The sequence below is a fragment of the Thalassophryne amazonica genome, chromosome 8 (genome assembly GCF_902500255.1).
Source record: "Thalassophryne amazonica chromosome 8, fThaAma1.1, whole genome shotgun sequence".
Classification (NCBI taxonomy): Eukaryota; Metazoa; Chordata; class Actinopteri; order Batrachoidiformes; family Batrachoididae; genus Thalassophryne; species Thalassophryne amazonica.
Window position 1 is genome coordinate 15,026,588 of NC_047110.1, and position 26,793 is coordinate 15,053,380.

At 41.4% G+C, this 26,793-nt stretch overlaps 1 protein-coding gene across 1 annotated transcript in view; it reads left to right on the plus strand.

Moving 5' to 3' along the window:
• Positions 1-26,793, plus strand: part of LOC117515275 (zinc finger C3H1 domain-containing protein-like) — an 88,027-nt gene that overhangs the window by 27,008 nt on the left and 34,226 nt on the right. The window contains 14 exon segments of the mRNA XM_034175760.1: positions 4,945-5,085; positions 6,556-6,668; positions 12,770-12,919; positions 13,056-13,230; positions 14,307-14,435; positions 17,467-17,749; positions 17,752-18,095; positions 18,189-18,298; positions 18,395-18,526; positions 18,628-18,749; positions 20,136-20,237; positions 21,689-21,817; positions 23,196-23,373; positions 23,472-23,658. Of these exon segments, the coding sequence (XP_034031651.1) occupies positions 4,945-5,085; positions 6,556-6,668; positions 12,770-12,919; positions 13,056-13,230; positions 14,307-14,435; positions 17,467-17,749; positions 17,752-18,095; positions 18,189-18,298; positions 18,395-18,526; positions 18,628-18,749; positions 20,136-20,237; positions 21,689-21,817; positions 23,196-23,373; positions 23,472-23,658 (2,295 nt within the window).

The window sequence follows — 26,793 nt, forward strand, 5'->3', positions numbered from 1 at the left end:
TTAAAAGCAGGAAATTAGAGGTCATCCATGTCTTTATGTCTGTAAGACAATCCTGCAGTTTAGCTAATTGGTGTGTGTCCTCTGGCTTCATGGATAGATAAAGCTGGGTATCATCTGCGTAACAATGAAAATTTAAGCAATGCCGTCTAATAATACTGCCTAAGGGAAGCATGTATAAAGTGAATAAAATTGGTCCTAGCACAGAACCTTGTGGAACTCCATAATTAACTTTAGTCTGTGAAGAAGATTCCCCATTTACATGAACAAACTGTAATCTATTAGACAAATATGATTCAAACCACCGCAGCGCAGTGCCTTTAATACCTATGATATACTGTTGACCATTCGCTTCTTCCTCTGGTCTAAGCTTTTTTTTTTTTTGGCTCTCTGGGCTGTCCTGCCACACATCCACCGCTTGTCTGTGAAAAGTTTCTGCAGCAGTCTGACTACACCATTTTACGTAAATACAGGTGGTGGTGGTGGGGGTGGGGGTGTTGAGAAACATTTCCAAAACAAATAAACTTGGTGTTACCAATACATTGTGATTAAAATAAACTATATCTGTGATTGTAAGTTTGAGTTTAAGTAAGAGCATCATATTTTTTGTCAGTATTATAATTGTATTCGGGGCCTCTCTCGGCACCTGTCAATCATTGACCCCTAGAGTCCTTCTCCTTATTCCTCCCTTTTTGGCGCCCCTGCAAGTGACTACAATAAACCTGACACCTGATAATAACTGGATAACTTGTGCATCATAATTTAAATGTGTTGTTCATTTGCCGGTTTTAAGTGGTTTGTCCCAAATTGTATTTTATTTAAATTTAAATTTCCAATGTCTTTCTGCTCTTACAAGGTGATTAGCTCATTCATGTGTCTAGTACTAGTTGATTGGTTGATCACAGCTTAGATGATCCGTTAGGATGTTTCACCACCCAGCAAACCATATTATTCCAAGTATTTATAATAAAATGCTGAAAAAGCGACAGACACACCCCTCCACAACAGCTAGCAGTCACTACCACTATCAATCAATCAATCAATCAATTTTTTTTTATATAGCGCCAAATCACAACAAACAGTTGCCCCAAGGCGCTTTATATTGTAAGGCAAGGCCATACAATAATTATGTAAAACCCCAACGGTCAAAACGACCCCCTGTGAGCAAGCACTTGGCTACAGTGGGAAGGAAAAACTCCCTTTTAACAGGAAGAAACCTCCAGCAGAACCAGGCTCAGGGAGGGGCAGTCTTCTGCTGGGACTGGTTGGGGCTGAGGGAGAGAACCAGGAAAAAGACATGCTGTGGAGGGGAGCAGAGATCGATCACTAATGATTAAATGCAGAGTGGTGCATACAGAGCAAAAAGAAAAAGAAACAGTGCATCATGGGAACCCCCCAGCAGTCTACGTCTATAGCAGCATAACTAAGGGATGGTTCAGGGTCACCTGATCCAGCCCTAACTATAAGCTTTAGCAAAAAGGAAAGTTTTAAGCCTAATCTTAAAAGTAGAGAGGGTGTCTGTCTCCCTGATCTGAATTGGGAGCTGGTTCCACAGGAGAGGAGCCTGAAAGCTGAAGGCTCTGCCTCCCATTCTACTCTTACAAACCCTAGGAACTACAAGTAAGCCTGCAGTCTGAGAGCGAAGCGCTCTATTGGGGTAATATGGTACTACGAGGTCCCTAAGATAAGATGGGACCTGATTATTCAAAACCTTATAAGTAAGAAGAAGAATTTTAAATTCTATTCTAGAATTAACAGGAAGCCAATGAAGAGAGGCCAATATGGGTGAGATATGCTCTCTCCTTCTAGTCCCCGTCAGTACTCTAGCTGCAGCATTTTGAATTAACTGAAGGCTTTTTAGGGAACTTTTAGGACAACCTGATAATAATGAATTACAATAGTCCAGCCTAGAGGAAATAAATGCATGAATTAGTTTTTCAGCATCACTCTGAGACAAGACCTTTCTGATTTTAGAGATATTGCGTAAATGCAAAAAAGCAGTCCTACATATTTGTTTAATATGCACTTTGAATGACATATCCTGATCAAAAATGACTCCAAGATTTCTCACAGTATTACTAGAGGTCAGGGTAATGCCATCCAGAGTAAGGATCTGGTTAGACACCATGTTTCTAAGATTTGTGGGACCAAGTACAATAACTTCAGTTTTATCTGAGTTTAAAAGCAGGAAATTAGAGGTCATCCATGTCTTTATGTCTGTAAGACAATCCTGCAGTTTAGCTAATTGGTGTGTGTCCTCTGGCTTCATGGATAGATAAAGCTGGGTATCATCTGCGTAACAATGAAAATTTAAGCAATACCGTCTAATAATACTGCCTAAGGGAAGCATGTATAAAGTGAATAAAATTGGTCCTAGCACAGAACCTTGTGGAACTCCATAATTAACTTTAGTCTGTGAAGAAGATTCCCCATTTACATGAACAAATTGTAATCTATTAGACAAATATGATTCAAACCACCGCAGCGCAGTGCCTTTAATACCTATGGCATGCTCTAATCTCTGTAATAAAATTTTATGGTCAACAGTATCAAAAGCAGCACTGAGATCTAACAGAACAAGCACAGAGATGAGTCCACTGTCCGAGGCCATAAGAAGATCATTTGTAACCTTCACTAATGCTGTTTCTGTACTATGATGAATTCTAAAACCTGACTGAAACTCTTCAAATAGACCATTCCTCTGCAGATGATCAGTTAGCTGTTTTACAACTACCCTTTCAAGAATTTTTGAGAGAAAACACTACAAGCGAACACTGAGGTACTGATGTTACAAGGTTGGACCAGCTCAGCCGCTGTCACTCAAAGCGTCCACACCTGTAATCACGCAGAGGTTTATGGCTTTAAAAACATCCCCCATACAGTTCTCATGGTGAGGGAAACTATCAAAAAACTTTTTTTTTTCTCTTTTTTTAACCACTGTAAACATGTTATGTCTGCTCTGAAGTTGGACATTTTAATGTGAACTTGAGAACCTACTCTCTTTAAGCTACTCTCTCATGTTGCTAGTCAAATAACTGCAGTTTTTTTTTCTTCTGGTTGGGCTTCATCTGAGCCCATCATAGCTTACCGCTTAGTCACTCCTCAAAAAAGATAGTAAATTACAGGATTGTGCACTTTTTTTTTTTTTTCCTCAGCTCTGGAAAAAATGAATTGGTCTCATTGGTAATTTCATGTAGCTTCAAGTTTTGTGTCTTTCACATTTTTGCTGTATGCCTTCTGTGCATACCTGACCACCAGACACAAAACAAATGTTTCTCAATGATGTGGGATTTTTTTTTTTTTTTTTTTTTTATCTGTGTGCAGTGCACAATTCAAAAAGTCTGACGTGTGTGAGAGAATCCAAAGGTGCTGCACCTTTGGATCACAAACACGTCTTAAAAGAAACATAAAAGAACTGCCTTTCTGGCAGTGTATAATGCGAATACAGTGGCAGGAGACTGAACATGATCGGAATACGCTCTGTGACTGATTTTCACTTTGTGCCACGTCATCAGCACCCATTTTTGCAGCGATGGTTGATTGAGCGAATGTGGCTGAAATGGACCCTGCACCTGCTTAGCCCAGGGCTGTAAAAAAATCTGCAGAATTTCGTCATGGGGGGGTGTTGTACTCTGCCGATGGTCTATAATTGTGATCATCACAAGTTAGGAAAATGCCTATCGCAAAGTGTTATTTTTTTACGACATCGTACTGGTTTAAAAAATCTGATGTATTCCGCGGAGGAAAATGCCTATCGCAAAGCGTTGTTCAAAATGTATCATTAGGTACTAAATTAATTTGTATTCTGGGGCCTGTAGGCTTCTACACCTACTCCCCCAAGACCCCCTGTAAATTTTCCTCCAAATTTGCAATTTTCATTTCACAGCCCTGGTAGCCTATTAAGTCTGCAAATTAGTGCCTGAGGGGGGAAAAAAAAAAAAAGTTCACATTTCAGAGAACATTGCTCATTACTGACTTATTTCACCCGTGGTTTGGGAATAACCTGAGATGGACTTCGGCCCCATCAAGGAGGTGTCATAGAATCATCTCCTCCTTCATGTGACAAACTGGAGATGGAGTGTTTGCCCAGTCGGCTGCATTGCCTGTCAGGAATTTGCTCCCTACCTGTTTCTGTCAATCTGACATCATCAAAAGATTTGATGTCTTTGACAACTTGAATCCTTTACTGGAGACACAGGGACCTTTAAAGTCTGTTGACGGTGTTCTTGTAGTACTGGACTGTGGAGAGTGGTGCGCCACCATCAGGCTTACTGAACACCGTCCTGTGTGTGCTGCTGTTGGAAGCGGTTAGGCTTAACTATTGGGGGTGGTGACTTTGGACTGTGCCAGTCAGCTGGCAGTTGCTTGGTTTCATAGAGTGGAGCAAAATTGTTTTCATTCAGGACATTAAAAGGGTTTTGATGACTTGCTGGTGGAGAAGGGAGAACTCTGTTATGGTGCTACTCCTTCATGATCAGCCGAACAGGCTGTGAACTGTCTGCAGGTGAAACTGTTTAACTGAAGCGTAAGCTTAGTCCTCAACCACAATCTTGGTTCAGCGGTCGGCTTGGGGACCTGCCTTTGCTGTGACACTCTGGCATCCAGTTCCTCTGTCTGCAGGAAAAAAAATGTAGTGAGAGCAACCAGTAAATCCAAAAAGACTTCTTTTTCCTGACCTGCTTCAGTTTGAGTTTCTTCTCATCCCAGCCTCCTGCTGGTCATATGATTCTGAGATTAAATATAATATCATCATGGGAAAAACTGTGTTGACTTCAGAGACCGAGTGAGACATGTAAAACTTCAGACTGATGGTGTCTGTTTTATTATAGAACTTTTCTGTTCTTTTGAAGCTGCAGTGAGCAGTTTGTTTTGAAAACGCTATCACTCTGCTAATTGCATCCTGTTTTGGGTGTGTGTGTGTGTGTGTGTGCGTGTGTGTCGTTCCAGTTGCCAAAACACAAGTCAGTGGTGGTGTCGCTCAATGATTCAGAAGACAGTGACTCTGATATCGACACCTCTAGCTCCATGCAGGCATCGGTGTTTGGAGGCCTGGAGTTTATGATCAAAGAAGCCAGAAGGACGGTAGAGGTGGGTCACATTTGGTACTTCTGCTTACTAGTTGGCCCATTTGAATAACAAACCTGGGTTCTCCAATTAGTACATACTATTGGACTCCAATGGGCCCTGTGCCATTACGCACAGCGATCCGTGAAAGCAGATGGAGATCCTCTGATTACAATCTCATGTGCTCAGAATGTGTAACTGTCAGGATTGCTCTACTAGTTTGCATGTGAATGTTACTGGATAACTCTGTTGCTTTCTCGGCATAAAGCACTGTTTACCATATCAATAGAGCGAGGGGGAGGTCCGCTCCTCAGACTGTTAAGGAGCCAAAGTGGGCCAAAGTGTGAATGAAAGCTGCTTTAGGAGCAGCAAAGAACACTCCAAAACACAGTAGAATTTGAAGTTTGTGATGTAACCTTTGTGTAATAGCAGACAGAAATTGCTTTGAGATGAAGACAAAGTGCATAGACCATTTTGTGCAGACAGAAATTGCTTTGAGATGAAGACAAAGTGCATAGACCATTTTGTATGTATTGTTTAAAATGTGCATTTGTGTTTGTTTGAACCTTTTTGTTGTACAGTCTTTCACACAAAACCTCAAATTACCTTTATAAAGTGTCAAAACAATTGTTTATTATAGTTTCCTGTGTGTTTTGAATAAATGTGTGGAAATTTTTTTCTGCCTTTTCCTTTCTTATTTCTGATTGCAAACCTTTATTACACATATAAAACACAACAAAAGCATATATATTATGAAAGCATAGGTTGTCCTGAAAAAAGAGACATAAAACTTGATTGTGGGATGCGGGGAGAGCTGTTAACAGCAGTAATAAAACATTTATGCCAGGCGAATGAACGGTCCAGAAAATGCCCTTGGACCCCAGAGGGTTAATGAAAAGTGCATGACAGTCACTCGTTAATTAAGATTGTGGTGTTTGGGCTTCAGAGCATTATTTATGAATTTCATTCATTCTCTAAGACCCAGCATTTCCTCCTCATTCAGCTATACTTTTTTTTTTTTTTTTTTTATGGTTTAATGGTGCATTACTGCCACATTCTGCTCCAGAGTGTTGATAAGACCGTGTGTCCATCAGATCAGTATACTGGAGCAGTTTATCACGTGTAGGTGGTGCCATCTTCTGGCCGTAGAGGATAATGTAGTATTTTTTGACAGTTGCTTCAAAATATGTTGCAGCACCAGGCAAAAGACTTAAAAAAAAAAAGAAAAAAAAAAAAAAAAAGTGCATCTTATAGACCGTAAAATAGTTTTTGTTCTATAATGCTTTGTACTTCTTTTTATTATATTATTATTATTATTATTGTTATTTTTAATTTAGAAAATTTTCCTTATTGTAGATGTTATCAATAATTTATGTGTAATATACTTGACATCCACCCTACCACCCTTTCTTGTCTGGAGGAGAAATGCTGACTTCAGAAATCTGTCTTATCTGATGAGACGTGTGAATTGAAATTGGTCTGTAACGTTTCCAGGCGGCAAAACCTAAGACGGCATCAGAAAAGGAGAACAACCCACTCAGAACCCCAGAAGATTTGCCTGAAGCCAAAAAAGCTGAGTACCGCCTGCTGAAGGAGGAAATTATAAGGTATTGTATTTCTGACCTGGTTAACTCAAAACACACAGACACTGAGGCTTGCCTCTACTGGTGGTTGGCTCTCACTGCGGTATTGTATCACTTCCTGTTCCGGAGCACAGCGGTGTTTTGCTGTATCTGTTAGCTGTTTAATCTGCGCAGTTAGATTGATCTAGTTAACTAGATAACGATTTGTTTCACAGTGTAATCTTCACATGCTTTAACTAAAGCACTCCCTCTGCTGAATCACCTCTAAATTATTTACACATTATTCACTTTGTGTGTTTTTAGGAATCCGCTAGCTTAGCGCAGCTACTAGCTCTTAGCCGGTTTAGCATGGCGGCTTCTCCTGTCTCTCCCGCACTTTTCTGCTCTGGGTGTGAAATGTTTAGTTATTCCTCGGCCTCCTTTAGCAGTAATGGTACTTGTAATAAGTGTAGCTTATTTGTAGCTTTGGAGGCCAGGCTGGGCGAATTGGAGACTCGGCTCCGCACCGTGGAAAATTCTACAGCTAGCCAGGCCCCTGTAGTCGGTGCGGACCAAGGTAGCTTAGCTGCCGTTAGTTTCCCTCTGGCAGATCCCGAGCAACTGGGAAAGCAGGCCGACTAGGTGACTGTGAGGAGGAAGCGTAGCCCTAAACAGAAGCCCCGTGTACTCCGCCAACCCGTTCACATTTCTAACCGTTTTTCCCCACTCGGCGACACACCCACCGAGGATCAAACTCTGGTTATTGGCGACTCTGTTTTGAGAAATGTGAAGTTAGCGACACCAGCAACCATAGTCAATTGTCTTCCGGGGACCAGAGCAGGCGACATTGAAGGAAATTTGAAACTGCTGGCTAAGGCTAAATGTAAATTTGGTAAGATTGTAATTCACGTCGGCAGTAATGACACCCGGTTACGCCAATCGGAGGACACTAAAATTAATATTGAATCGGTGTATAACTTTGCAAAAACAATGTCGGACTCTGTAGTTTTCTCTGGGCCCCTCCCCAATCGGACCGGGAGTGACATGTTTAGCCGCATGTTCTCCTTGAATTGCTGGCTGTCTGAGTGGTGTCCAAAAAATGAGGTGGGCTTCATAGATAATTAGCAAAGCTTCTGGGGAAAACCTGGTCTTGTTAGGAGAGACGGCATCCATCCCACTTTGGATGGAGCAGCTCTCATTTCTGGCCAATTTTCTTAAATCCTCCAAACCGTGACTATCCAGGGTTGGGACCAGGAAACAGAGTTGTAGTCTTACACACCTCTCTGCAGCTTCTCTCCCCCTGCCATCCCCTCATTACCCCATCCCTGTAAAAACGGTGCCTGCTCCCAGACCACCAATAACCAGCAAAAATCTATTTAAGCATAAAAATTCAAAAAGAAAAAATAATATAGCACCTTCAACTCCACCACAGACTAAAACAGTTAAATGTGGTCTATTAAACATTAGGTCTCTCTCTTCTAAGTCCCTGTTAGTAAATGATATAACATATCATAACATATTGATTTATTCTGTCTTACAGAAACCTGGTTACAGCAGGATGAATATGTTAGTTTAAATGAGTCAACACCCCCGAGTCACATTAACTGCCAGAATGCTCGTAGCACGGGCCGAGGCGGAGGATTAGCAGCAATCTTCCATTCCAGCTTATTAATTAATCAAAAACCCAGACAGAGCTTTAATTCATTTGAAAGCTTGACTCTTAGTCTTGTCCATCCAAATTGGAAGTCCCAAAAACCAGTTTTATTTGTTATTATCTATCGTCCACCTGGTCGTTACTGTGAGTTTCTCTGTGAATTTTCAGACCTTTTGTCTGACTTAGTGCTTAGCTCAGATAAGATGATTATACTGGGCGATTTTAACATCCACACAGATGCTGAGAATGACAGCCTCAACACTGCATTTAATCTATTATTAGACTCAATTGGCTTTGCTCAAAATGTAAATGAGTCCACCCAGCACTTTAATCATATCTTAGATCTTGTTCTGACTTATGGTATGTAAATTGAAGACTTAACAGTATTCCCTGAAAACTCCCTTCTGTCTGATCATTTCTTAATAACATTTACATTTACTCTGATGGACTACCCAGCAGTGGGGAATAAGTTTCATTACACTAGAAGTCTTTCAGAAAGCGCTGTAACTAGGTTTAAGGATATGATTCCTTCTTTATGTTCTCTAATGCCATATACAACACAGTTCAGAGTAACTACCTAAACTCTGTAAGTGAGATAGAGTATCTCGTCAATAGTTTTACATCCTCATTGAAGACAACTTTGGATGCTGTAGCTCCTCTGAAAAAGAGAGCTTTAAATCAGAAGTGCCTGACTACGTGGTATAACTCACAAACTCGCAGCTTAAAGCAGATAACCCGTAAGTTGGAGAGGAAATGGCATCTCACTAATTTAGAAGATCTTCACTTAGCCTGGAAAAAGAGTCTGTTGCTCTATAAAAAAGCCCTTCGTAAAGCTAGGACATCTTACTACTCATCACTAATTGAAGAAAATAAGAACAACCCCAGGTTTCTTTTCAGCACTGTAGCCAGGCTGACAAAGAGTCAGAGCTCTATTGAGCCAAGTATTCCTTTAACTTTAACTAGTAATGACTTCATGACTTTCTTTGCTAATAAAATTTTAACTATTAGAGAAAAAATTACTCATAACCATCCCAAAGATGTATCGTTATCTTTGGCTGCTTTCAGTGATGCCGGTATTTGGTTAGACTCTTTCTCTCAGATTGTTCTGTCTGAGTTGTTTTCATTAGTTACTTCATCCAAACCATCAACATGTCTATTAGACCCCATTCCTACCAGGCTGCTCAAGGAAGCCCTACCATTATTTAATGCTTCGATCTTAAATATGATCAATCTATCTTTATTAGTTGGCTATGTACCACATGCTTTTAAGGTGGCAGTAATTAAACCATTACTTAAAAAGCCATCACTTGACCCAACTATCTTAGCTAATTATAGGCCAATCTCCAACCTTCCTTTTCTCTCAGAAATTCTTGAAAGGGTAGTTGTAAAACAGCTAACTGATCATCTGCAGAGGAATGGTCTATTTGAAGAGTTTCAGTCAGGTTTTAGAATTCATCATAGTACAGAAACAGAATTAGTGAAGGTTACAAATGATCTTCTTATGGCCTCAGACAGTGGACTCATCTCTGTGCTTGTTCTGTTAGACCCCAGTGCTGCTTTTGATACTGTTGACCATAAAATTTTATTACAGAGATTAGAGCATGCCATAGGTATTAAAGGCACTGCGCTGCGGTGGTTTGAATCATATTTATCTAATAGATTACAATTTGTTCATGTAAATGGGGAATCTTCTTCACAGACTAAGGTTAATTATGGAGTTCCACAAGGTTCTGTGCTAGGACCAATTTTATTCACTTTATACATGCTTCCCTTAGGCAGTATTATTAGACAAATCTTAGAAACATGGTGTCTAACCAGATCCTTACTCTGGATGGCATTACCCTGACCTCTAGTAATACTGTGAGAAATCTTGGAGTCATTTTTGATCAGGATATGTCATTCAAAGCGCATATTAAACAAATATGTAGGACTGCTTTTTTGCATTTACGCAATATCTCTAAAATTAGAAAGGTCTTGTCTCAGAGTGATGCTGAAAAACTAATTCATGCATTTATTTCCTCTAGGCTGGACTACTGTAATTCATTATTATCAGGTTGTCCTAAAAGTTCCCTGAAAAGCCTTCAGTTAATTCAAAATGCTGCAGCTAGAGTACTAACAGGGACTAGAAGGAGAGAGCATATCTCACCCATATTGGCCTCTCTTCATTGGCTTCCTGTTAATTCTAGAATAGAATTTAAAATTCTTCTTCTTACTTATAAGGTTTTGAATAATCAGGTCCCATCTTATCTTAGGGACCTCATAGTACCATATCACCCCAATAGAGCGCTTTGCTCTGACTGCAGGCTTACTTGTAGTTCCTAGGGTTTGTAAGAGTAGAATGGGAGGCAGAGCCTTCAGCTTTCAGGCTCCTCTCCTGTGGAACCAGCTCCCAATTTGGATCAGGGAGACAGACACCCTCTTTACTTTTAAGATTAGGCTTAAAACTTTCCTTTTTGCTAAAGCTTATAGTTAGGGCTGGATCAGGTGACCCTGAACCATCCCTTAGTTATGCTGCTATAGACTTAGACTGCTGAGGGGTTCCCATGATGCAATGAGTGTTTGTTTCTTTCTTTCTTTCTCTTTTTGCTCTGTATGCACCACTCTGCATTTAATCATTAGTGATTGATCTCTGCTCTCTTCCACAGCATGTCTTTTTCCTGGTTCTCTCACTCAGCCCCAACCAGTCCCAGCAGAAGACTGCCCCTCCCTGAGCCTGGTTCTGCTGGAGGTTTCTTCCTGTTAAAAGGGAGTTTTTCCTTCCCACTGTCGCCAAGTGCTTGCTCATAGGGGGTCGTTTTGACCGTTGGGGTTTTTACGTAATTATTGTATGGCCTTGCCTTACAATATAAAGCGCCTTGGGGCAACTGTTTGTTGTGATTTGGTGCTGTATAAATAAAATTGATTGATTGACTGAATGTAGACCCGGAAGTATGTCTGACGTATGCATGGGGATCGGGCTTCAGCTAATCCTTGGTTTTTGTTTGGTTATAGAGCCAAGTCTGGGGGCGCCCTCCAAACACTGAATGTAGCAAATATAGCATTCGTCAGTCAATGCAAGCCTCTCTGGGGAGGACCAGCAGCGAGTGTCATGCATGGCGGTCCATTATATATCAACGGCCGGAAGCACTAGAGCACTAGAATTATATTCCACTGCTGATGCTGACGCTATTTTTAACGTTAAATTAAGAGGTAATCGGACCATGTACACGATAAATGCTGACGCTGTGGTTTTGCATGTAAGGGAGCTGAAACGGAAGGTGCCTAAAGCCAATCAGAGTGCACCTTTTTAATCGTGATGTTTTTGAATCAGTGGGTGACCAAAAAACTTCAGAGTGGAAAAATGAGCTGCAGGCAGCTTTGGGATCAATTTTCAGAGACACTAAATGTAAACGGTTAACCTGTGGGAAGGAAACGTAGCATAATTTTCAGCACTCCTGAGATGGTTTAAGAAAAGTAAACATTCAAGTATTAACTGTCAATTGTAACACCTGTTTTTTTTATTATTATTAAAATGGTAAATGGACTGCATTTATATAGCGCTTTTCCATCTGAATCAGATGCTCAAAGCGCTTTACAATTATGCCTCACATTCACCCCGATGTCAGGGTACTGCCATACAAGGCGCTCACTACACACCGGGAGCAATAGGGAATTAAAGGCCTTGCCCAAGGGCCCTTAGTGATTTTTTTCCAGTCAGGCAGGGATTTGAACCCATGATCTTATGGACTCATGCCCAACACCTTAACCACTAGACCATCACCTCCCCTATTATTTTTCAACATGGCATTTCTCGGGTTGTCTATCATGTTTTCAAACATTTGTAATAAAAAAAAAAGGCAATGCAGAATGCACATCACAAACTGCAGATGTCATTTCTTTTATATTACTGACAGATAATGATTTGGATACAAACATTTTTAATGTTTGCATCCACAGCAGGGACCTGCCAAATTATAAATAATTATATTTTAGAATAGAATATAATTTCTTCCAAGTTTTTAGCTTTTGTGGGCCCAGATATAGCTGATAAAACTAAAATTAGCCAGACTGTCTGAAAAATGTAAGTTAGATCCACAGCCATTTTGAACTACAGTGGTCTCAGGTGCTTGGGGTCCTTGTAAAGCCAAGTTTTATGCCTCAAAGTATGAGCTGAAATGCATCTAAAAGCATGTCATTTTTTTTCTATGTTTCTCGGGGGAAGGCGGCTAGCCCCCCCCTTCATAGTAGTTTGATTTCCAGATTTTGCTCGACAAACTAAACCACTCCTTTTTCACTCATTCATCCAACGATGTCCATGTGATTTTTCTGTTCTTTGAAAAGAATTAGTATTGTCATGCCTTTTTATTAATTTTTTTAGGTTTTGTGCGAAAATAATTGTTTTATGAACAGCAGTGTCTTAATTTGGGATACTTTGCAATTTTTAGTTTGGGAAAATGTTATGTTTTGGTCAGTCAGATGCATTAATTTGGAATCGTGTCCTGGCTGTTTTCAGCAGGGAGAAGCAGAAGACATTAAAGGACCACACTCAAAGCTCTTTTAGTGCTGCTTTGAGCACCTTATCCTCTTCTGTCTTGGACTCATCAGCAAAAACAGCAGCAGAGGTGACACTGACTGAAGCAGAGGAGAAGCTGAACAAACACAGGTGTGCCCTTCAAGACTGGTAACGGAGAAAACATCTGAACATTCATTTACTGTTGTTGATGCAGTTTGGTATTATCAATAACAGCAGCAGCATTGTGACTCATTGAATCATTGTTCCATCTCCACCTGCCACCTAGAAACCTGTTGCAGAAGGACGAGGCCATTCTCAGGCAGCTGCTCCAGCAGGAGCTGAAAAAACGAGAGTCTCTGAAGATGGCAGAGGCGAAGGTGGTCAGGCTGAGAGAGCAACTACAAGCATCAGAGAAGATTGTCAGCGCAAACAAGATACTCCTTAAAAAGCTTCAGGAACAGGTGGGTAGAAATGACCTGGATGTATGAGGGGAGGTGATGGGCTAGTGGTTAAACAGGGGGCTTGAGACCAGAGGAGCCTGTGTTCAAACCTGTCGGGCTGGAAAATCACAAAGTGCTGTTTGGCAAGGTCCTTAATCCCAAGTTACTCCCGGTGTGTACAGTGCATCTGGAAAGTATTCAGTGCTTTACTTTTTCCACATTTTATTTTACAGCCCTATTCCTAAAAGATGGAATTTTTTTTTTCCCCACAAAATTCTAGCCACAATACCCCATAATGATAATGTGAATTAAGGGTCTTTGAGATGTTTGCAGATTTGTTAAAAATAACAAAACTAAGAAATCACATGTACATGTACATAAGTATTCACTGCCTTTGCCATGAAACTCAAAATTGAGCTCAGGTGCATCCTATTTCCACTGATCATATTTGAGATGTTTCTACAGCTTAATTGGAGTCCAACTGGGGTAAATTCAGTTGATTGGACATGATTTGGAAAGACACACACCTGTCTACATATAAGGTCCCAACAGTGGCCTCCATCATCTGTAAATGGAAGACCTTCAGACCCAGTAAGGGAAGTGACCCAAGGCCCCTATGGTCAGTCTGTCAGAGCTCCAGCATTCCTCTGTGGAGCGAGGAGAACTTTCCAAAAGGAAAATTATCGCTGCAACAATCCACCACTGTATAGTAGAGTGGCCAGACGGAAGCCACTCCTTAGTAAAAGGCAGTTGGCAGCCCGCCTGGAGTTTGCCAAAAGGTGTAGAGGTTTGAAGTGCATATAAACACACAAACCCATAATAACATTACTGTACTGAACAATATCCCTAGACCTGTATAGGTGCAACTGGAAAAAGGGGGTAGGGGGGCGTTTTCATTTATATGAAAGGCTAAACATTTATATGAATGAGTGTTTATCTACACCATGTTGGCACACACACCTGCCACTATCACCACCACCACCTCCTCCTGAGAGGAACACTGTGTTCCCCTCATTATTTTGAGCAGTATATTAAAGGAAGAGATGTGGGGAGCTGTTTCTTGAGTTTTGATTTGGATTCCTGCTCTTTTTTTGTAGATGCATCATGTTGAACACCGTGTGTCTGTGAAGAGGAGCCTCTCTGCCAAGCTGGAGAAAGAGCTGGCTCAGGCCCAGCTTGCTGCTGGTAGAGGATCAAAGCGCAAACAAGACTTCACCCAGCATATTGTGAGTGGCACAAAATCTTCTGCTGCCGCTGTGTCATCCAGGGTAGCTACTTTTCAGGGACTCCATCCTGTGTTCTTTGCATCTGTCAGTTTTGGTTATTGGACAGAGGTGACTGATGCATGAAGCCAGTGGTATGCACATGGACTGGTGGTGTAATATTTTTTAGCTGCAGTGTGAGACTATCATCCCTGTATAGTGCAGCAGATAACTGGAACGATCTTTCAAATGGTGATAAAAGCACCAAACACAGCACAAATAATCCTTAGTCGTTACCCTTTTGAAATAGCAGTCTGCCCACTTGAATTTTCAATAGGCGGCCAGGTAGGGGGCAGTGAGCAATTACCCAGGGGGTCGATATTTAAAAAATTCTTCAGTCATATTGAAAACTACCATGTTATTTGGCTGATCATAAAGATTCCAAAAAGATATAGTGTGGACTATCTTACTGAATGTTATGTGATAAAAACAGCAAAAATAGTGACAAAGGTCAATTTCAGTTTTACTGGGGTCAAAAGTTAAATTGCTCTAATTTTGGTAAAAAGTGATGATTATTGGTTGAGCTAATAGGATTAATAAATGGAAGAGTTTTGACAGTGTTGAATGTTTGTTGTCAACAGTAAAAGTCAGTCGATGTCTATTGGATTCGATGGCATGTGACATGTCACCCTGTAATATAACTAACCATGACACATGGTGCAAACTATTCCTTTTTAAACTCTCTTAACTTGACCAATAATTTTCATCACTTTTAACCAAAATTGGAGCAACTTTAACTTTTGACCGTTGTCAATATTTTTGCTATTTTTACCCCAAACCTCCATAGAATTCAGTCATAGATGGTCCAAACTATACCTTTTTGGAATCTTTGTGATCAGACAAATAATCTGAAATACCTTTCAATATGATTGGAGCATTTTTATATTGTGACCTCTGTGTAATTCTTTAATTGACTCCTACTAAGGAGTAGTTGTGCCAATTACTTGTTATTTTAAAGAGTCCTCTGTAAATATTCTGTTATCTGCTGCATTAGTACTTTGTGAGTCAGCTAAATAACAGCTTCCTAAAGATGTTATTTCTTAGAAACAAATGTTAACAAAGCTTTGTATAAAAAAGACAGATGAATTAGCTTAAAAATAATTCATTTTATTTGATAAAACACTGAAAACATGCATTTTCTTATGACTTTTTATTTTTGATAATAAACTATAAAGACACCACTGATTGGTCAGAAATTTTATAATGTAAGCATGTGGTTGACCAAGCTCCCGCCTTAATGTATCCATACTTAATTCTATGTGCAACAGAGGGAGAGTGTTCATAAGATGGAATGACAAAAGTTTCACAATAGGTGTGATCAGCGTGACTGTCACATGCAGCCTCTGTGTTTGGGTGCATTTGGCTCCCTGCTTGTCTAAAAATACAGTGTAACTCACTCACTTATAGATGCGGCCACTAACGCCATTGCTGCACACGCTAAGAATGCATTCAAAACCACATAACTTGCTGAAAGATACTGCAGTTCCAACCTTACTTGACTGCAGTAAGTGTGTAAAAACGGGGCTCAGCTGCAGCCAAAGTCTCTTACGTGTTACGCCATTTCAGTCAGTCTTTACAGCCTGATGAAAACTTATCTACATAACGTGTCCTGATTGTGGACATCTATGTCTGAAAATATTTCCTTGTCGTGGCTGAAATGTAGTGTTTTAAAAGAAGTCCCTTCTGAGTTTTAAGCCTTAACCAGAGAACGCCGGCATTTTTGTTCCACAAGAAAATGGAGTTACATTAAAATTTGAAGAGTCACTGTGCCTCAATCATTCACATGTCAGCGTTTATCACAGCCATCAGTCGACTCTTCCCGCAATGAAAAAACATATCGTTATCCACTGACACTAAAATAAAATTAATCAAATTGTTCTGTTTGGCATCCTATAAGAAGCGAAAGTGGTTCAGAGCTTCTGTCTTGCTGCTGCACTACCACACGCTGACATCACACTGCAGCACCTCTTGTGGTGATTCATTTTTAGCAAATGTTTTTCACAGTTAATGTTGATAGAAAATGTTAATTTTGAAAATAAGTAAATATTTGTTTTATTTACTACTTATAATGATTCTATTAGTTGAGAGTTGCGTTCCAAAAATAACCCGGGATAGGCGAAATCCGCGAAGTAGTCAGCATTATTTTTTTTACAATTATTATAGATGTTTTAAGGCTATAAAACCCCTCACTACACACTTTATACACTTTTCTCAAACAGACATTAACATTTTCTCACTTTTCTCTCTTGTGTAAACACTCTCTTTTTTTCTTCTGGGCAAGAAGATTATAAACAGACACACGCAGAACAGTGCGCATGTTCTCCCTTCGCTCACTGCCTCCGGGGGTATGGATGCGGGACCCACAAAGAATCCAAGTCATGGCCAAGGAGCTCTGTGGCTGCGGTTACCGAGATCATGCAGCGGGCGCGGTGGATTTATCTGCAAGAAGTCTATCCTTGTGGGCTGCCGGAGCGCTCTGCATCAAAACAGCGAGCGTAGTCTCTGTACCTGTTGCCAAAGTTGTCCGCAGCTCCACACAGCAGAGAGGGGGCACTGTGAGTGGCCCGCTGCGGCGTTTACCGAGCCCACAGACTCAGTAAGTGCATCGGAGACAGTGAGAGCAATCGCGGTGATTCCGATCGGTGCCGCGACTGGCCCGCCTGATAAGGACGCAGAACACAATGTTCTGTTTAAAAAAAAACAACAAAAAAAACATGCAAAATTGCACTAAAAAAATCCGCGAAACTGCGAGGCCGCAAAAGGTGAACCGCGTTATAGCGAGGGACCACTGTATACCAATAAATTTACAAGAGGTCCCTTTTAATGTCTTCAAAATCCCATTGTGAGGGGAGGGGGCATTGCCTTATTTGTTTGAATGGTAGAAGCCTTTTTAATGAAAACCCATTCACTTAAATCTTAGAAAAGGCAACTGTTCAACATGTCTTTCTGTTACTGAATGTAGCAGTTGACTTGAGATTGTGTTTTTACCTTTCAGCCCAATAAGCTGCGGTCTGTGGATGGAGCCCCTCGTGCTTCAGACCATCATTTTGCTCGGCTCATTGCTCAGAAGCAGCGACTGCAGCAGCTGGAGTCTGAATATGCCCTCAAGATCCAGAAGCTGAAGGAGGCCCAAGTTCTGCGCAACAGAGGAGCTGCACCTGAACTTTCTGTAGAACAACCCTTACGAGCCTCCACCCCACCAGACCTTCAGAACCAGCTGCCACATGATGCCAGCCCCTTTCCACTACCCCAGCCCTCCTTACACGACCTCACCCAGGACAGCTGACGCTAGACAGCGAAGACATCACAGAGTCAGAGGATCATGAACCAGAATCCACACCTGTACCCGTCACCACCAAAGGCACCCGTCGCCACTCTTTTCACCAGTCAAACTCCTCCACCAAGCCCAATCTGGAGCAGCTGGGTGCAAGTCAAGTGAAAGAGATCAGCACTCTCAAGCCAGCAAAGACCTTAAACACCTCTCTAGGTTCTTCAGAGGTATTTGCAGGTCTAGACATGGATGCACTAAAGCAGAGGTATCACCAGCAGCCCCGGCTGGGACATCTGCTGCTGAGAGAGCTACAGAAGGTGGGAGAGACTCTGCAACCTCCCCCATATGGAAAGGTATGATCAAATGTTTTACAATCCAAACTTGGAGTATTTCCAAAGCTGTAGTTTGCCTCAATGCTTGTGTTTTTCCTATGTGTCCACTGTACAGTGACTCCATTGGAGCTAGATTCAGCCACAAACCAATCAGTGGCTTCAGAGGAGAAGCCTGTAGCTTTTGAACCATATCACAGTCCTCTCCTGGTCTTCAAATCATATAGGTATGGTATCAAATTGGTATCTTGGTATCAAATTGAGACACATTGAACTTAAAACATTTAAACTTTAGATTAAAAGGCTTGTGTTGTCCTCCTCAGGTTTAGTCCCTATTACAGGACCAAAGAGAAGTTGTCCCTAAGATCTGTTACATACAGCAATGCCATTGACTCAAAAAAGAGTTTTTGTCGCTTTGACCTCACTGGTACCTGTAATGACGATGACTGCAGATGGTAAAAATTAAATCATTCTTTTCTTCACCAAATGTATGGTGTTTCTGATTTTTGTGTGTGTGTGTGTTTAATGGCTTTGTACATTTTCCTTTATGCACCAGGCAGCACATGAGAAATTGCACTTTGGTTGGAAACCAACTTTTTCATGATGTTCTATCATACAACCTGTCTCTGATTGGCTGTACTGAGATGAGCTCCGATGAAGAAGTCAGCATTGCCACAGGTAAGTAAGACACAGTGTTTTGTTCAGTTATTTATTGATGTTACTTTTTGGATATGGGCCATACTTTGTTTTTATTTATTGTTGCCAGCTTGCACTCGACTGAGACGGACGCACTTTTCTCTTCTCCCTCCCTCCTTATCTCTCCTGCTTCTGTGGCGTGTTGTCTGTGAGGCTGCAGCTTTGCTCTTCTGGAAAACGACAAAAATGGATCTGTTAAAGTGGTCTCTGAACGCAATTGACACTATTTTTTCTACAAGACATTCGGGGGCGGAGGACCCGACCTGTCCTGCGGGGACGCATGTGATGGGTTACGTGATGGACTCGTGGAGGAGATGGCAGGTCGTGCCTTTACATGCTTTCTGTGGAGGACGTTGAAGATGTGTACATATTCGGCTTGGTGGTGACCGGCTTTCTGATGTGTGGAGCAGGCACTCTGCTGGTTTACCGGAAAATCAAGAAAGTGGAAGCAGCTTTGATTGGTCCTTCCAGGCTGCCCTACATGATTGATTCGATTGGGAAGGCAGTGGCTGCGCAGTCGGCGGGGGTTAACCGCGCGTTGGAAAACATCTCGAGCAGGATTGCGGCCCTGGAAACCCGCTATGACCGTCTGTGAAGACCACATTCTACATTCAGATGCATTGAGAGCCACTCCGTTCTCAGAACTGTGGAATCTTTCAGGCGTCTGCTAATCTGGCTATTCATTTGGCTTCCCCAAATACAGCTGCACTTCAAGGTCGCTGTGATAAAACCTCCTCAGAAGATCAACACTTAAGCCTCGCTCCCTGGTCTTCCCCCCTCCCCTCAGCTTCTCCAGCTCTGTTAGAACTGTTCAGGACTGCTCAGACTGCGCAGGGCTGCTCCCCCCCCCCTCCAGGATTGTCGGACAAGGCCGTTGACGGCGCCAAACAGGCTGCCTCCGGAGTGTTCTGATAAACTGGTCCTTTCAGATCTCGGTTGTCGTCCTGTCCTTGTTTTTGTCTCTGTGATTATTGTTTTTCTGTGCTGATGGGGATTTTTTTTTTCCTCATTGCTGCTGTGTAATGCAGCAGCTATGAGGGTTTTTTTTCTTCTCCTTTTCCGTCGTGTTTTGCTTTCATATATATGTTTTATGTACCGGGCCGGCCCATGTGCTGTGTGTTGTGTGTGTGTTGTTTGTTATGGGTCGGTGTTGGTTTGCTCAGCCCTGCTGTTGACCAAGGCAGGGATGTACATCTGGAGCTGGTCCCCGGGCACCTAATGGCAACTTCTGCTCCTACTGGCAATTAGGATTGGGTTAAATGCAGTAGACACATTTCATTGTGCAGGGAACATGTTCATGTTCTATATTGTGCATATGACAATACATTTCTTTGAATCTTGTTATTAATGTTGTTGTTTTATTTTTAGAGAAATATATCAAGAAGCTGTTTGGTGCAAACAAGGACCGTATGGGAATTGACCAGAAAGCCGTCCTCCTTGTTAGTAAAGTGAATGAAAGCAAACGGCATGGTAGGTGAAGCTTCTTAATTTAATTTGCTTATTTTTGGAACATACATTTTAAAACAGTATACCTGATTATGGTTTGGTGTGTTTACAGCATCCTCCTTTTTTTTTTTTTTTTACTGCCTTCATTGAACCTGAAGCATTAAAACATTTTGCATCATATACTTTGATACAGTATATTAATGGAACAGGGATTAGGGAGAGAGTTGATTGATTGATTTACAAGGGCATTAGTTGGGGGTGAAAAGAGGAGCTAATTTGGGTGAGCAGAAAGAAACAAATGTGTGCTAGAAGCCACTGAGTTGCTTGTGGCTAGTCCTTCAATCCATCTACAGTCCTTGCAAATGCAATTACTGCATATTAAAATTAATGCTCAGAAAGCAGAACTGAAGTGGCATTGAATACAAGATGACTCGTTAAAATGTTTCAAAATGCACCTGCATTGTTTTGCATTTTGACTTCCAATTAAAAACTTATTGTCCAGTCATATTTCATCACTGAAATTTTCTTTAAAGAGTAAAAGTATTGTAGCTGGTTCCATCTAAATCACCTTCACCAATATTTTCATTGTAATATGCGCTGGAGCGCATGTGTTCTTGTTTTAAATTATTCCAGCACAAGTAGCATGCAGTTTAATGCAGCACAGCCAGTGTGCATGCCAGTGAGGCGCCTTTACGGTAAAGACATGACAAAGGTGCAGATGTGAGTCTGACCTTTCTATTTTTTTTTTTTCCCAGCGGTAACATTCCAAACATGAGTCAGTCTGAACCCGCACTTACACAGGTGGCTTTAGCAGGTGGAACAGGGTAATAGCAACCCCTGGGTTTTGGAATGTAGAATCTGTGAATGAGATGCACACATGGGTACAATTATGGCTGAACTGTTACAGAATATATTGGAAATAAATTAATTGTGGATCATTACAAATACTTTTGATTTGTCACAGTGTGAAAAAATAAATCCCGTATAGACAAAAAGATGCATCAAGTAATCATTTCTTTGTATGTAAATATAACCTTTTTGTCATATATTAAGCTTGTGAGACATAAACACTTCTAAAATTGAAACCACTGTTTTTGTAACCCGATAACAGACATTTTGTGGATGTCAGCATTCACACTAACTCAAAGCTAACTTACGCTATTGTCTAAAGCTCATGTATGCGCACATGCTCCTGCAGACCCCATTAAAATGTAAATATTGTTTTTGATTGATAGATGGGCTTTATTGAGCATGTACAAATTGTACATAATGATCTTAATAATTAATGTAAATAACAACAAATGTATAACTCATTATATATATAGACACACACACTTTGCACTGGGATGCCAGTTAAACTTGGAAATTATAAAGAGGACAATGCTCATGTGTCCGAGGGTATTTTAGCAGTGCGTTGTTTTTAAGTACTGCGATTACAGTGTAAATCTAAACTAAATGTCTTCCTGCTCTTCCAGTTCCTCCTTACACCACATTTAAAGAAATGAGGAAGTGGAAACCAAAGCCATCGCTGCAGACCAACGTTAGTCCTGAAGATAACAGCGAGGATGAAACGACAGACAATCATCAGATGACGGGGAAATTTGGTGAGGAAGATGAGATTGTTTATTGTACTGTTTGTTCAGTTTCATAGTCACATATGCATATCATCCTTCTTCTATTTACAGGTTAGTAGATGCAGTGGAGTACATAAATATTTGGAGAGGGACAAAAATTTTGTAAACTTGCATTGGTACACCAGTTGAAATGAAGCAGTCCTGATGTGCTTGTAGTGTCGACTATTGGCTTCAAGGGGTTTGACAATAATTGCATTTCCATTTAGGAATTACAGCTATTTTTATTTACAAGTCCTTCCATTTTAAGAAGCCATAAGTAGTAATCCCTCCTCAGTGTTCCAGCTAGCGTTCAAAATGGGCAGGGTGCTGGCAAGAAATTAAGGCACTTTTACATATGAAATTGTGAAATGTGAGCAGCTGCAAATGCATAATCCGTTAATCATTCAAAAGGCATAAAAGTATTACAATAAATTAACAGCCTACTACAAAATGAGATATTAGTCTTTATGTAATTTCTCTTTGCAGTTGAGGTAAAATAAAAAATGACTCTGACATGTGGGGAACCACGGGTTCTAGATGTGGTCATTTGGACTGTATACGGAGGACACTGAGTTTTGGGGGAAAATCTGTTGACAGTTATGCACTTATGATTGTCTTGGGATTATTGTCTTGGGCTTGAGACCAGGTGTTTGTCAGTGATTTTGTACTCTGACAGGAATTTAAACTAAGGGCCCTTGAGCAAGGCCCTTAATCTCCTGGTGTGCATTTGAGCTCCTTGCATTTCATGAGCTTGCTCTCAGAGCTCAAGTTTGAATCATTCTTAAATACAGCATTGATTACACTGGTCTGCAGCCAAAGTGCTTCTGAAATAAAGATGCTCAAACTTTACTAATTTGGGCCACTGAGAATGAAAATGTTGTTTGAAATTGTTGATTGGCTGTAGTTTTAAGAAATGCTACTACTGTGCTACTAAGGGTTGCTATATAACCCTTGTGCTGATTTTTATGTTTGATTTTTCATCAAAACTCTACTGTTAACACAATATACGGAGATGCAAAAAGTAAAAGCCTTATATTTCTTGGAAACAGTAGCCAATTAGGCATTATTATTGTCATTTTTTAATTCAACATGCCAAAATCCATAATAAATAGCTTTTTTTTTTCTGAAGCAGGCAACTTACAAATATTTGTATACCAGTGCTATTTTCTTTAGCATTTATTTCTGAACATATTTCAAATGCTGTCTTTAGAATTCACCTGTGACCATAATCCTAAGCAAAACTATTGAATTCCTGGATTCCTGTAAAAAAGCCACTTCAGATGTTTGATTTTCATATAGTGAACAAGCTGGATGCTGTTTGTGATCAGCTCCAGACCAGTTTCTCATTGCTGTGTTTGTCTTTGCACAGATGACTGCTCCAAGACCAGCTTGTCTGCTTTGGATGTCTGCATCACATCAGATGACAAACGTTATTTTATCAGCGAGACAGATGACATATCCAACTTGGAGACCAGTGTTCTGGAGAATCCCTGTGACACTCAGCTTTGGATCAAGCTAGCATTTCGATATCTCAGTCAGAATGATACGTAAGTGACCGAACACCTCATTATCGCGAAGAACAGAGGCAGCACTGCCTTCCATGTTGGCATCATTATAGCTTTCCTTTTTAATCCTTCCTCTGTAGTTCTGCATCAGATTGTTTGGAAGCTGCCTTGAACACATTATCTCGTGCTTTGGAAAACAACTGTGACAACCCAGAGGTCTGGAGCCACTACCTCATGCTGTTCTCCAAGCGAGGAAGCAAGGAGGAAGTCCAGGAGATGTGTGAGATGGCTGTGGAGCACGCACCTGATTATCAAGTGTGGTGGAGTGTAAGTCCCAATAATCAGAAATTTCATTCTTTTTCATTTGGCTGCTCCTGTTAGGGGTCACCACAGCAAATGGATCATTCCCATCACACCCTGTCCTCTGTATCTTCCTCTGTCACACCAACCACCTGCATGTCCCCCTCAGCACATCCATAAACCTCCTCTTTGGCCTCCCTCTTCTCCTCCTGCCTGGTGGCTCCATCCTCAGCATCCTTCTCCCTATATACCCTGGGTCCCTCCTCTGCACATGTTCAAACCATCTCAATCTCAACTCTCTTTGTCTCCAAACCGTCCCACCTGAGCTGTCCCTCTGATATGTTCATTCCTAATCCTGTCCATTCTCGTCACTCCCAAAGAGATTGCAACATCTTCCGCTTCGTCACCTCCAGCTCTGCCTCCTGTCTTTTTGTTAGTGCCACCGTCTCTAAGCCGCACAACATAGCTGGTCTCACTACTGTCTTGTAGACTTTCCCCTTCACTCTTGCAGACATTCATTGATCACAAATCACTCCTGCCACCTTTCTCCACCCACTCCACCCTGCCTGCACTCTCTTCTTCACCTCTCTACCACACCCTCCTTTGGACAGTTGACCCCAAATATTTAAACTAATCTACTACTTTACCACCCTTGAAAAATGTCAGCTACCTATTTTATAAACACTACCTAATCTAGACCCATGGATCCCCACAGGCAACACGCTAGTTTATACTTTTATTGGTTCATTTTGTTTAGTGCTTTGATTCCTGGGAAAGTCCTACATAAATAGTCATTATAAAAACTGAAAAGTGCAACTTTTGTCTGTTGCACCAACCAGTCATAGCCTCACTGTGACTAAAGCTGCGTTTACACATAACGACGACAAGTCACGAATGCCACGAAGTACACATTCTTGGCCACTGATCACGAATGTGATGATTCAGGGCAGAGGCGTCAGGTGTCCTTAGGAACTGCTGCAACCTGTTACCACACGTTACGATTAATGGCACATGTTGCTGGAGAATTATCAGGAACCATTACGCACGGTCAAGAATAGTGTTCCGCGTTGTTGCGCGTAACAGCGCATCGTTAAGTTCTGTCACGTTGTGAACGAGGTGAATTGTCTCCACACACACCCATATTCATCCAACCGAATTCAGATCGCTCCAGTTTTTCAGAAGAACTTTGTGACTGCATGTGTAGTTGGGCTCTGTGCCATGGAGTGGTGCAGAGAGGAGGAGGAGGAGACGGACAAAGCCAGATTTGTGGCTTCATGCGGCTCGCGCGTTTTCCCAAACATCAGGTACTTGCAGCAGGTGGAACACCTGCAGGAGCGCGCTGAAGAGCACTGAAATGGCTAAATGACTTTTAGCCGACTTGGTGTCAGCAATCAAACTGAAAGTGGTGCAGCAGGGTTTAATTGTGCGCGCGCTTCTTCCTCCGCCGGACTGGAGGAGGTGCAGAGATGTCTGGCTTTACGTGAGTCTCCTCTCGCTCCTCTGGTTCCTCTGGCTCAGACTCGTTCTCCCGCTCAATAACAGCAGGTGGAACACCTGCAGGAGTGCGCTGAGGAGCTTCAGCAGGAACTGTGAAATGACACTTGGCTGACTTCGCGTCACTGTTCCTCTTCGGCATACTGTATCAAACTGAACGCTGTGGAGCCGAGTTTAATTGTGCGCACATGACAGAAAACTGATTTGTCGTGGCGTGCAATGAAATGTGACGCTGCGTTACAACTCGTGTCAAAACTTGACAGTTTTCGTTTCACTTCATAATAACGCATGACAGTTTGGGCTCCAAGAACCATCACAGGAACCACTACGAACGTTGTCATGTTCTATTAAGGATCACTACTCATCAAGACGGATCAACACGCTCAGTTGCGATCTCCACGACATGAGATGAAATGAGGGTGGTGTGTGACATTCGTGGAAGATTTTTTGACAGGCAAAAACATGCTCCAAGAATATCATGCACCAACACGCACTATTAAGAAACCTATTCAGATGCATTAAGTCACGTTAAGAATGTCAGGAATGTGTCACAAATGACCGAAAAATGACATTTGTAACACATCTTGCTCATGTGTAAATGCACCATAAGAACAGATGAGCATTTTCATACAAGAGAACTGATCAAATTGAGGTTCCCCATGTCTCTTCTTGCAAAATGCAGGGATTTAAAGTTGTCCGTTGCTACAACAGCTTTCTGTCATCTGGGCTGCCAAAATGCCAAATATAAGATCAATGGTGATCCGATGAGAATTTAAAAGGGGGGGGGGGGGGTCTTGTTGTTGTTGATTACGATATGCAGCTTCACCAGTCACAGATATCTATGTTTTCATTGATTTGTGTGAGCCTTCGAGTGGTCCACGGACTGTTTTGCGACTCCACCGCAAACGACTGCGCTCTTGATCAGTCAGCACATAGTTCCCCTGGAGGGATTTCTTATGGCACATCTCATTGGTCAGGCTTCTGAAATGATGATGTCATAGCCCCACCTCTTTCACACCGATGGACTTTTTTTCCCCACAGATGAAAGTATTTACAAGCGTCGTATTCTAAAACAAGGGCGTTTTCTGTGGATAAGAGTTTTTCCACAGGCTTTGATGATGAGTCTGACTGAAGGCAGGCAACAGCTGAGATTAAAATACTTTATACTTTGTGCCGCTTTGCAAAGTTGCTGCTACATTGATTAGCTCTTTAGACCAGCGGGACAAATAACGCAGCGGGACAGACTTGAACAGACACCGCTTCGCACATACTACACATCTTCTGGTTTTTGTTGTTGTTGTTGTGGTGGTGGAAGCATTACAGCACCATATACTACAGCGTGTTCAGACAGTTTGAAAAGTCAGAGAGGTGAGATTGAGATGGTTTGGACATGGATAGAGGAGGGACTCGGGATATGCAGGGAAAAGTATGTCCAACCTTTTCGCTGGTACTGCACATGATTTTCTGAAAACAGAAGGAAGTGAAATTCAGCACAGATTTACTGAAAGAAGGAAATAAAAGAATGTAAAAAAAAACAAAAATTAACCGGTTGCCATTATTCCAAATGCTTCCTAAAGATTGAAAAATGTAAAGTTTATGTTTCCATTTTTGTTCTGACTGATCATTACTGATTTTCGTTTTCACCCGTTGAACCTGTCCAAAGACTTG